At 65.0% G+C, this 11,953-nt stretch overlaps 1 protein-coding gene and 1 long non-coding RNA gene across 2 annotated transcripts; one reads left to right on the top strand and one right to left on the bottom strand.

The window, feature by feature from the left end:
• The first annotated feature begins 3,064 nt into the window (after positions 1 to 3,064).
• Positions 3,065 to 5,306, top strand: LOC121485551. The gene is made up of 3 exons (XR_005986312.1): positions 3,065 to 3,196; positions 3,501 to 3,668; positions 5,045 to 5,306. It is a non-coding gene; the product is annotated as an uncharacterized LOC121485551 (long non-coding RNA).
• A 359-nt stretch (positions 5,307 to 5,665) lies between these two features.
• On the bottom strand, positions 5,666 to 9,655 carry LOC121485550 (translation initiation factor IF-2-like). The gene is made up of 3 exons (XM_041746059.1): positions 9,527 to 9,655; positions 6,264 to 6,616; positions 5,666 to 6,107 (listed from the first exon to the last, which is right to left on the bottom strand). Exons 1-3 carry the CDS (start codon positions 9,647 to 9,649, stop codon positions 6,083 to 6,085), a joined length of 501 nt encoding a protein of 166 aa, XP_041601993.1. The 5' UTR covers positions 9,650 to 9,655; the 3' UTR covers positions 5,666 to 6,082.
• Positions 9,656 to 11,953: the final 2,298 nt, after the last annotated feature.

Here is an 11,953-nt window from a genome sequence, read left to right as displayed (position 1 = left end):
TGTGGAATCAGCGCCCAAGTTCCTGCGAACTGGGGTTTCCGTCCCAGCCACGAGGGGTTTCCAGCAGGAGACAGGCAGCCCTGGTGGCGGCCGAGGGTGAGGGACAGGCCTGGGACAGAGCAGCTGGGGAGGACAGAGGCCGGGGGAGCCCTGCGTTTCTCACGGCGGGAACGGGCCCCGAGGCTCCAGGGCGGCTTGCCACCCCAAGACCTAGGAACAGCTTCTCTTTCTCTAAGGTGGCTTTTACTGTCATCATCACCACCCAGCTGGGAAAGGCAGTGAGTCCCTCTTGGGGTTCTGCTCATTGCTGAGGGTCCCCTGACCAGTCCTTGCTCGGCGAGAGCCCGATGTTCCCGCGTCGTCTGCCCCCGAACAAGGAGTTGGGGGGGCCAGGTGCGCTGCCCACCTGGCGGGGCCAGCTCCGGGGGGACGCCTCTGTGAGGTCTTTTTTGAAACTGGAAGGCATTTGCCCGGTTACTTGGCTTCTGAACCCTCCACCAGCCACGTACCGTCTTCCCCTGGGAAGGGTGCTCTCGAATATTCCTTCTGGGGCAGCCCTAGCAGCCCCTAGGGCCCTCTGGGGCTTCTCCATCGGCCCCCGCCTGGCCCGTTTCCCGCCCCCGCGGTTAGGGGCGCATGGTGGGCGCCGTGTGCTGCGGTGATCGCGGGAGGGGTGTCCACAGCACACAGCGTCCTTGCACCATTTCTTGGACCCCCGACCCGGGGTGGGGTGGGGAGGGCTGGCGGCGGGCCTGGCGTCTCGTGGATGGAAAGGCTGAAGAGTCCTCGGCTGATCTGAGAAACGTGAGAACAGGGCTGGGAAAATCGGCCGTTTTTGTGGTTTGGGGGTTTGAAGCAAGTTTCACAACTGATCTCCCAAGAACACGGTCCAGGGAGATGCGCTCCCCGCCCGGGGGCCCGTTCCCCTGCCGGCTCCGGTGCTGACCGCCCGCCGGCCCTGGGCCGCGGCCAAGGGGCTTCCCCGCCTGCCCCACCTGCTCCCCGCTTTCCTCCTCGGGGGCATGAGCTCGAGGAGCTAGAAGACGAGCCATTTTGGGGGGTTCTTGTGGTTTCTGCCTCAAGCTTCGGCTTCCCACGAGGTATCCACTTGGCACCTCTCACTCCCATTCTGGAAATGTTCCTCGGATGCCCCGGGGGGCGGCCGTACCCTCAAGGCCTTCCTTTGTGGGGGCAAAAAGGCGGAGAAATTCTTCTGTGGCCATGCTCTGGGGCTGCAGCTGGCTAGCAGCGGCTCGGGAGGGACGGACTATGGGGGTTCAGGGAGAGGGGAGGGACCCGAGGGGGCGTTCCGGGCCCACCACAGACCCCCAGGACTTCCGATGCCTTCCCGGCAGAGAGCAGCACCCGCTGGGGCCGGGAAGGGGTCCTCGGGCCCAGCCTGCCTCCAAGTGGCCTGGCCCCCCAGCATGTCCTTCCACCCTGGGAAGTCCCAAGCTCCCTCAGGCCAGCTGGGGCAGAACTGAAATTGGTGACATCTGCCTCTCCGGCCCCTGGGCTCCAGCACCCACCCACTCACCCCAGAGTCTTCCTGCGGGAGCCTCCAGACCCGGGAGGAACACATGCCGGGTCCTCTGGGGGCGGGGGGTTGGGGACACACTGCTGTCTTGCCCCTGCGTGGGCAGGGCCCTCTGCACTCCTGGGGGTTGGCTGTGACCCTGCAGCCCGCCGTCCTGCTCAGGAGCACGGTGGGCTGGGGCCCCTGCACGTCGTGCAGACACTCCGTTTCCCGCCCTGCGGAGCAGAGGGGAGCCGAAGGCACCGGATGGGGACATTCCTGCTCCAGGATGCAGTGCGAGGCAGTGGTGTGCATGGGACGGAGCCCCAGCTTCCTGCCTCTGCGGAGGGGGGCTGGGACAGCCCTGCGTGCAGTTACCAAGTGAGGGTGGGGCTGGGGACAGGGCAGCTGGGAAAACAGAGCCGGGGCTGGGAGTCACCAGACTCACGGCCCAGGGGAGACAGGCAGTCGCGTGCTCGGTCAGGGGAGGGCTGGGGTGGTCACAGGGTCGTGGTGGGTGCGGGAGGGTCAGGCCAGCCCTGCAGGAAGTCCTACAGCCAACACTTGGGGCCCAGGGAGAGGGGCACGGCTGGATACCAATGCCGGGATGGATAAGGAAGGTTCCAGAGGGTTCGTGGAGCCCTCTCAACAGAACCAGATACGTGCAGACGATTGAACACCCCCGGGTGGACAGTTGGCCAGCATCTGAGAAAGCCCCAGTGAGTGGCCCTGGGGTGGGCGTAGCTGTGGCAGGCCAGGACCACGGTGCCGGGGTCGGGCACAGGTGCCCAGACACGGCCGCGCGGGCCGGGGCCCAGGAAAGCAGGGGCGTTCTGGGTACATCTGCTGGGTGCCTGTGTCCCCCTTCCCGTTCCCTATCCATATACCCCCTCCCAGCTTCCTGTTTCTGTTTTGGGGCCACAGGAACTTCCTCTTCTCATCATGGTTCAAAATGGCTTGCTGGTCTCAGTTGGAGGCCCAGTGGGTGGGGGGGGCGGTCACCCCGGCCCAAGAGATAGCTGCAGAGGGAGGGAGGGAGGGGCCCTGCGCCCCTGGGTGTGGCGAGGCCCCTGCGGCGTGGACTGGCCCTTCCCACAGCTCGTTGGATGGAGCCTCTGGTGCGGGCGCTGCTCAAGGCCAAGGTGGGGTGGGTCCTGCGGGCTGACCTTGAGCGGCCACGGTACCGCCTTCCTGCCTCAGACAGGGGACCAGGAGGGTCTCTTGCCCTCTCCTGCTTCCTGCTTCCTCCCGGGCTTACTGGAACTTGACACAGGCCCTTGTGGGCAGCACCACACTGGTCCGTGCCACACCTGCACACATGTACACACCCACGGCCCCACCAGGAGCAGAGCCACCGTGGGGGCCTGGCCTGGGGAGGGCCCATGTGTGCACATACTTTGGCAAGTGTGTGTGGGATCCTGTGGAATGTGCACATGTGCACCATGTGCGTGTGTGTGCGCGTGTGCGCTCGCATGCACCCACGGGTCTTCCCGGGTGAGTGTGCTTTTGTGCGTGTCTAGAAGGCACCATCTCTTTCCTCCCAGCCAGTACCCTGAGCAGAGTTTGTCCCCTAAATGAAGCTAAGCTGTGTCTTGCCAAGTCCCTGAGCCCACCCTTGGGGCGCCCAGGGTGAGGAAGTGAGCTGACCTGACCCTGGTGACTCCCTAAAGGGTGCCTGAGGTGAGTGTGGGGCCCAGTCTTGCACAGGGCCCGGGGCGAGGGAGGCGGCCTGGAGGTGAGCCATGGGCAGGATGTGCTGGGGTGTGCCGGGGAGGGTGCACAGGGCAGTCCTCAGACTGCCACCTTGGAACCACCTGGATCCCCCGGGGGCGTACGGCCTGGAAAAGGGGCAGCTCCGTGCAGGCCTGGGCACCTCCTGAAACGCCCCTGGGTGGTCGGGGGATGGGCCGCGGTGGGGGTGGGGTGCAAACGCGGGCAGGGCTGCTGAGAAGCCACACTCACATGCACCTCCCCGCTCATGCAGCTGGCCTGGGATGGACCCGAGGATCCAGATGCTTCCTCCCGGGGGCTGGGGCCAGGGTCAAGGTTGGGACAGTGCCACCTCCCCGGCCCTGCTGTCCAGCGTTTCCTGAGCACTTGCTACGTGCCAGACTTCTCCTTTAACGCCGATGGCCACCGTTGTCCGTGACAGGTGAGCGGCCTGCTGTCAGGAGCCTCTGCGCCGGGCTCCTGGGGCTGCACACCCACCTCGGGGCCGGCCGCCTTCCTCCACGGGGAGACAGCTTAGGGAACCCCAGAATCCGGGGTCACCGAGTCCCCCGGCTCGGCACCTGGTTTGTGCTCCCCATTAGCACGGAGGGAAGACGGTAGAAGAAACACTCGCCGATTGTTTACACAGAGGGCTTGGGGCCATAATTAAGTCTCCACCAATCAGCCCTTTATCAGCCAGGTATCTCCAGCAGCCTCCAGAGGGGAAACATCCCCGAGCATCTAACAAAAGAAAGTTGGACGGGTTTTAAGACTTTTTTAAACTCCGAAGAATAGGCCTTTGTTGCCAGCGGCCCTCCTGTGGCAGCCTGCCTGGTCCCTGGACTCCCCTGGGCGGGGGGGCAGCCCCCACCCGCCCTGGGCTGAGCCCCCAGACCTCACCCGCCAGCTGTCGCCTCCAATCGCAGCAGTCCCCCCCCTCACCCCCCAACCCGGCCACTGCGGGCAGGGCGCCAGGACCGAGGCCCTAAGGATGTGCCCTCCTCTGCCTCAGTGCCCTCCCCACCCTGCCGGATCCTGACCTCCTTCCCGAGCGGGCACCTTGCGGGCCTGGAGCCAAACCCAGGCTGCGGTGGGGCGGGGCTGCTGAGGAGGGCTGACCCCCGATGGCCCCAACCCCCCCATGAGCGGGCTCCCCTCTAGCCCCACCGCGCCTGAGCCCGTCATTCTCACCTTTGCTCAAGTTGCTCCCTCCACCTACCATGCGTCTCCCGGCTTGTCTCCTCTTGGAAAATTTCTACCGAACGTTTAAGACGTTGCTGGGGCTTCGCTCCTCACAGGGAGGCCTCGATGAGCCCCAGGCCAGGTGTCCTGTCCCTCGGCTATGCTCCCTTCACCCCCAAAAGCTCTCCATGCCTCTGGATGTGTGTCCCTTGAGGGTCAGGGCAGCCCTTCGCCTGGCACAGAATAAGTGCTCGGTTCCTATTTATTGGAGCAAAGGAGGACTGGGTGAGAAGGGGACAGCCACGTGGCCCAGTGACAGACTAACCCCCCAGCATCCTCACCACCGGCCTCTGAGCACAGGGCTCTTCACCCCATTTTACAGACAAAGAAACTGAGCTCTGGGAGCGGAGATGAACTGCCCGTGGCCAGTTGGGTGGTGGGTGCAGGGCCTAGGCAGTAGCAGCAAACCTTTGGCCTGAACGCTTCGGCTGCTGTTGTGACTGTCACCTGCCATGGCAGAGCACAAGCAGCCACGACGGGACCTAAGCCACCAGGCGTGGCTGTGCTCCGGTCAAACTTTATTGACGAATTTCACGTGTCATGACATAAGATCCTTCTTTTGATCTTTTCTAACAGTTAAACGAAATGTTAAAAAATCAACCTGATGTCTCCGGCTGTATGAACGCAACCTGGCGGCAGGCCTGATTCCGTCCGGGACCTGTGGTCGGCTAATAATCTCCGGTGCAGGGTGGGCCTGGTCAACCCTCCTTGGGGCCCCTGGCTCAAACGAGGGGTGCGCCCCACAAATGAAAGGAGCCAACTGAACGAGGGTGCTAACTCACCTGCTATCTATCTAACCAGCTAACCTGTTAACTAAGCCTTTATCTCTTGGGTTCAGAGTTACCCCTGCCCATCTCTGGGTTTCTTTGTTTTTATTTTTATTTTATTTTATTTTATTTTTTATTAAAGATTTTATTTATTTATTCATTAAAGATTTTATTTATTTATTCATGAGAGACACAGAGAGAGAGAGGCAGAGACACAGGCAGAGGGAGAAGCAGGCTCCACTCAGAGACCCCGATGTGGGACTCGATCCCGGGTCTCCAGGATCACGCCCTGGGCCAAAGGGAGGCACTAAACTGCGGAGCCACCCAGGGATCCCTTATTTTTTTTATTTTAAAAGACTTTATTTACCTGTTTATTTGGCAGAGAGAGCACAAGTAGGCAGAGTGGCAGGCAGACGGAGAGGGAGAAGCAGGCTCTGAGCAGAGAGCCTAATGCAGGGCTTGATCCAGGATCCCAGGGTCATGACCCGAGCCCAAGGCAGGTGCTTAACTGACTGAGCCACCCAGGCGCCCCTCTGGGTTCCTTTAGACCCGCCTGACTCTTTGTCCCCTGACCTGTCTCATTGACCTCTTGCCCGACCCCCACCGTGCTGACCTCTGGCCGGGCCCTCATCCACCCTCAAGCGGCCCGCGGTGGGGGACCCTCCAGAGAAGCTCTTGAAGTGCCTGGAAGCTGCTCGAGGTGTGGCTGGCAGCAGAGCCGGGTGGGGCCTCAGGGTTGTGGGTGGTGTGGGGGCTTTGAGGCTGCGGTGAGGGGGCAGGGCTGCACCGTAGGGCAGCGAAAGATGGTCGGGGCGGCCAGAGGACACATTCCAGGCGCCAGAATGTTCTAGATAAAGGTGCAGAGGTAGGAGCTGCCAGGACAAGGGACCACAGTAAATCCAGGGGGCAGAGAGGGTGAGTCCGAGTGCCAACCCACTCAGTGGGCCCCGGGAGGCCCCACCAGGCCTCGTGTGGGCCTGTCCCCACCCCGTGTGCCACGTGGCCGTCCTGCTAAGTCTGACACGTACCCAGAGCATCGCTGGGCCCCTCCGGGTGGCGGCCACAGACTCGGCCCTTGCGTCCTGGAACTAACAGGGGAGATGTGTGCTGGCGCGGCCGCGAGGCCAGGAGCGGTTGCGGGCGAGAGCAACGGCCGGTCACGCAGCGCAGGGCGGTGGCCCGGGGGGCTGCGGGCTGCTCCAGGAGAGCCCCCCGGGACGTCGCAGCAGAGCGCAAAGCTGAGCGAGACGCAGAGATCCGGAGGGAAGCCGGTGCCGGTCCCGGGCCCGGAGCAGGTTCCTGGATGCGGCCACCGTTCCGGGAGGGGCTGAGGATGGGGGCGCGGGGCGAGGCTCCAGGCCCCCAAAGGCCCAGGTGGGGGCTGCGGGCCCGCGGGGGAGTCAGGGCGCAGGGGGCCGGGCGGCCGTGGGCGGCGGGCAGGCCCCGAGACTGCCGCCCTTGGCCTGACTCTGGCGCTGGCGCGGCCGCGGGAGCCCTGTGTGGGCACGTCCTGGGGCTGCCCGCCGGCGCCGCACACAGCAGCCACGGGCGGGCTCACCCGGGCCGGCCCCCAGCGGCCAGAGGGCGAGCGGGCGGCAGGGTGGCAGGGCCCCCCTCCCGGGCCGGGTGTCCCGGAGGACAGAGCGCTCCTGCGCCCTCACCCGCCCGCTCCCCCCCAGGCCACCGGGTCCCTGCGGCCTTGCACACCAGGGACCCGGGCATCTGCATCGGGTGCAGGGCGCCCCGACCCACCGCAGCACCTCCCACCCCAGCCCCCGGCCCCGTTCTCCAGCATCGGCCCCAGGGACAGAGCCTGTGTGAGTGCTCGGTCCTGGTCTCCGGGCTCCTGGACGCCGTGGGGGGGGGGGGGCGCCAAGCCGCGTGAAGGCCACGGGGGCAGCACAGAGTGGGCCTGTGGGGGGGCGTGGATCCTGCAGGTCTGGGCTTCAGGGCGGTTCCTGGGGCAAGACGGCCTGTGTGTGCACCTGTCTGTGTGGACATGTGTGACTCGGAAAGCCAACGTGTGTGTGTGGAGTGTGAGTGTGTGAGTGTGAGTGTGCACCGTGGCGGGGCGTGTGCATGTGTGTGTGTATCTGCGCCTGAATGTGAGTGGGGGGGGCATGAGCATGCGTGTGCGCCTGTGTCCACGTGTGCGTGCGTGGGGAGTGGGTGCACACCTGCGCACATCTGTGCGTGTGAGTGTGTGCGTGTGTGGCCTGCGCCCCGGAGCTGGAGCTGGGGTGGCCCCTGCGCTCCCGGAGCAGAGTCTCGGGGCCTGTTTTCCTGCTCGCCTGCCCTCCTTCTCCGCAAGTGTTGACTCAGGGAGGGCCGGGCAGCCTTCTTTCAGGATTTCCTGGTTGTGTACAAGTGGTGCCTTGCAAAGGGAACAATTGTGTCCTGAAGTGGATGCTGAAGGGCCTGGGTTGGACCAGGCTCTGCGGGGGGGCCACGGGGCCAAGTGCCTGCTCGCCTGGGCTTCCAGCGGCACTGCTGAAAGGCTTGCGGGGAGCGGGGAGCCGGCCGTGCGCTGGAGCCCCCTCCCTGCTGCTCCCCTTTCAAGGGCCTGGAGCCCCCTTTACAGCTGTGAGGGGGAGGCCCGCAGGCGGGGGCAGGAGGGGGAGGCAAAGGGGCTTCTGCAACCTCCCCGGGCACCGGCCGCCCCAGGGCGGCCCAGGTTATCAGGTCCCTCCTGCCCTTTCCCCCTCACTGGCCCCATCCCCCCAAAGCCTCAGAGATAACACGGATATCTCCCAGGGGACTCGTCAATCTGAGGGGGGGGTCGGAGGAGAGCTCTGCGGAGCACCTGAAGCAGGGCTCTCCCGGGGGCCTGGCCAGGCGCTTGTGGGGGATGCAGGGTCCCTGGCGGCGTGGACCCGGGGAGTCAACACCTGGCCTTCAACACCGTCCCCTGGGGGAGCTGCGGAGCCCAACACCCCCAGCCTCTGCCCCCACCCCTTCCCCACGCCCAGGCTCCTGGGCTCGGGTCAGGCTGAGGGCGAGGCTGCCCCGGGAGGGGGAGGCCCAGGGAGGCCGACGGGTGGGGCTCAGGAGGCTGAGGCCCTGGGGAGGCGCAGCCACCCGCCTGCGGTCAGGGCCTAATCTGCAGGACAAAGTGAGGATTTGCAGCCCAAAGGCTGCTAATGCGCTACAGCCTTCCGTCAGCACCTGCTCCCGGAGAGGGGGAGAGGGAGGAGAGGGGGAGAGGGACGTTCCGGGTGCTGGGGAGGCGGACGCCCGTCCCACCCTTCACGGAGGTGGTGGGAGCAAGGCACCCACGGGGGTCCCCAGGGGACCTCCAATCCAGGCCCCCATGAGCTCAGGCCTGGGGTGCCCGTCCCCAACTGCACTGCCACCCAGTCTGTCCCCTGCCAGGGAAATGGGCTTCCCCCGGACACCCCCGCCCCTGCCATTTCCCCTGCCCCCTCCCACCCCCGCTGCTGTGTGCAGGAGCCGGGCTGTGGGAGGTGAACAGGAACCTCGGGGACAGGGGGCTCCCCTTTGCCCACCTCGGTACCCCAGGCTCAGGTACTCGGGCTCAGGGTGCCAGAGTCCCCGGGGGCTGCAGAGTCAGTGCTTGGGAAGCCCCGAGGCAGGGGAGTGCTCCGGGCTCCCTGGAGGAGGTGGTGCGGGGTGAGGGGGGTGAGGGGAGTGGGGGGGTGGGGTGCTGGCGCCGGGCAGCCACGAGTCTGGAGGCCGTTAATAATTAACCCTGGGCCTGAGCCTTGACCTCGTGGGCCTCTGAGTAAACAGGCCGCTCTGGCCAAGCCGCCGCAGCCTGCTGGAGCCCGCTGGGCCCCTCATGGCCTCTCTGCCCCTTGACCTTTCCTGGCCTTGTGGTCCAGGCCTCCTGCCCTCTCCTCCGTGGCGGAGTTGGGGCAACGACCAGTGGTCTGGACGTTTGGGCCTCTCTGAGCCCTGCCCCGGGTCAGCCTGCGCCCCCCGCCCCCCACCGCCCGGTCCCACCCCCTGCACCCTTGGATGGGGGTTTGCCGATGGCGCAGCCCTGTCAGCGCTGAACCTCCGTGGCCTGAGTGGGACCTGACGTCACTCTGGTGGACTCTGACGTCTGGGATACGTGTGATGGGTCAGACTCTGGGGGGCAGGCCGGGTAAGTGGTTCCAGTGGGCAGCTCGGCCTCGTGGAGCACCCCGGGTGACAATCAGGATCACCTGTCAAAGCTCCGTGTCGTAGCTCCACCTCTGACCTAACTGGCCGTGTGACCCTGGGCCATGCCCTCTCTGGGCCTTAGTTTCCCCATTTGCACAATAAAAAAAAAGGGGGGCACACTTACCCTATCCTTGCCAGCTCCAGGATTCTGGACGCCCCTGGGGCTTGGAGTGAGTGAGGACAGAAACAGCCCACGTCGCACCCCACCCCGGGGACTAATGGACTGTCCTCTGGTGGGCCCCTGCATTCCCGGCTGCCCGCATCCACTTCCTTCCTCTAAGGCCACCCTGGTGTTCCTTTGGGGAACCAGCCCTCTCCCTCTCTCAGGTCACACGGTTCTTGCAGGCAGGGCTGCTGGGCCCGGGCCTCCAGAGGTGGGTCACGGGCCCCGGCCATGGCCAATGGGTGTCAGCCCTGAGACTTTTGCTGGAAATCCTGGGAAAAACGGTTTTCTTTTTCCTAAGCGGCACAGCAGGGGCATGTGAGCCTCGTGGCTACCTGGCTGGGAGGCTGCCGACAGGCGAAGGGTCAGAGGGAAAAGCAGATCTGATACATGAGCATGGGTTTGCACAGCTGGGACCCAGCAGGACATCTGCAGAGAAATGGTGAAGGGAGAACAGGGCCGGGGGGCGCCGGCCTGGCTGCGGTGAGGAAGGAAGGAGCCCGAGGCGGGAATGAGTGAGCGTGAGGAAGGCCTGGGCAGGCCTGGTGGCATCAGGCAGAGAGCTTGGGCCCTTGGGAGCCACGGAGGGTCTTGGATGAGGAGATGGTGGGTAAGTGGGTGAAGCTGACAGGTCAGAGCTCACCAGCAAGGGGGTGAATGTGGATGTTTGGGCTTGCACGCACGCGCACGCACACACACTGAGTTTTGCAAGCAAGAAACACTCTGTTGTCCACTGTGGGAGCCCTTTGAGTGGCTGCCCCTGGAGAGCGAGGGGTGGGAGTCAGGAGTCTCTGGTCCGTTGGGCCCTCCGTCTACCTGGGGCTGCCTTGGGATGACCCAAGGAGAAGGGGTCGCCTCCTCTGCTCCACCGTAGGGAAGCCAGGACATCTGGGCCTCTGGACGAGCCTCGGAGCCTCAGCCCCCTGGAGCTCCCCAGGGCCCCCTCATGGGCCTCATGGGGCCGGGCTCAGGGAGGGGCCTGTCATGGTGTCCAGGCTGCCTCTCCAGCTGTCTGGTTGCAAGTCCCAGAGACAGAGAGCTTGAGACACGCGTACATACCGTGCTTGCACGAGGACACACACGCACATGTGCACACACGCGGCACAAGCATGACACACTCAGATCTCTGTCTGCTGTGAGCCCTGGGGCCGGGAAGGTGGGGGCCTTCTGTGTGGGCAGGGAGTAGGGGTGATAAGTAGGGAACCCCCACTTCCAAGGGCCCGCCCGACCCCGGGGGCCTGGCTTGGGGGAGGCTTCCCACCCGCAGGGAGGACACGAGCTCTGGCCCGGCTGCTCTCTGGCGCTGCCTTTCTCTGTTCCTCTTCCTTTCCCTGCCTTGGCCCTGGACCATTTCGGCCCCTTCCCCATTCTGCTTCCCGGCCGCTCCTCTCCCCGACGCTTTCATTTTGTCTCCTGGAAGGAGCACCCGAGAGGCGGGCCGGGCCCAGAGCTGAGCCCCGCGGTCGTCCACCCAGCCCTCATCCAGAGCAGCTCCCTGCCCCGCTTCCCCCCTCTGGCCACAGCCTTCTCGCCCTTTGCCCTGGAACCGCCAGCAACCCAGAGGGGCTGCAGGCCCTGCCTCCTCCCCTGGAAGCTGGCCGGAGGCCTGGGCCACGGGGAGGCCACAGAGCCGGGGCGCGTGTCCTGGCCCCAGGGAGAACCCTTGCCCCGGCCGCAGAGCCACACTGGTCAGGCCCAACTGTGTCCCCCGAAACCCCTGGAGACCTGGGCCAGGCTTCTCCCCTCCGGCAGCTGTGGAACCCCTCCTCCCCCTCCAGGTTGGGAACCTGAGCTCAGCTCAGGGCAGGAGTCGGGGTGAAGTGGGCTGTGGAGGCGCCCCCAGGAGAAGTGAGGTCCAGCCAGCGATGAAGTGGGAAGAAGAACCCCACGCCCGGTCATCCCCTCGCCGAGACCTCAGGGGAGAGCCTGCCCCATAAGGGGGAGCCAGAAACGGGCACCATTTCGTAGCTGCGGATCTTGCCAGAGTGGAGGCAGACCCAAGGGCCTCCATCAGGTGGGATGGGAGGAGCGCTTTGCAGCCCGGGCAGTCAGGGGTGCCCTCACGGGTGCCCACTGAGGCCATCTTGGCCACGGCCTGCTGGCGCCTGCCTCCAGGAAGCTCTCCTGGGCTGGACCAGGAGCAAGGAGAGACCAGAGCAGTTGGCCTTCAGCCTCCTTAGGTTGGAAATGGTAGGGACAGGGCTGGGCCCTCTACCACCCAACCAGTCTTGGCCAGTCCACATGGTAGAAGCCAGGGCTGCAGTGCAGACGCCCCCACTTCACTTCTCAGAATCCAGAGCCAGGCCCAAATTCTTTTTTTTTTTTATTTTTAAGATTTTATTTATTTATTCACAAGAGACACACAGAGGCAGAGACACAGGCAGAGGA

Source organism: Vulpes lagopus, chromosome 2, assembly GCF_018345385.1.
Source record: "Vulpes lagopus strain Blue_001 chromosome 2, ASM1834538v1, whole genome shotgun sequence".
In the NCBI taxonomy this organism is placed as follows: domain Eukaryota; kingdom Metazoa; phylum Chordata; class Mammalia; order Carnivora; family Canidae; genus Vulpes; species Vulpes lagopus.
Note: the sequence above shows the minus strand (reverse complement) of the source record. Positions and strands in the feature narration are given on the sequence as shown.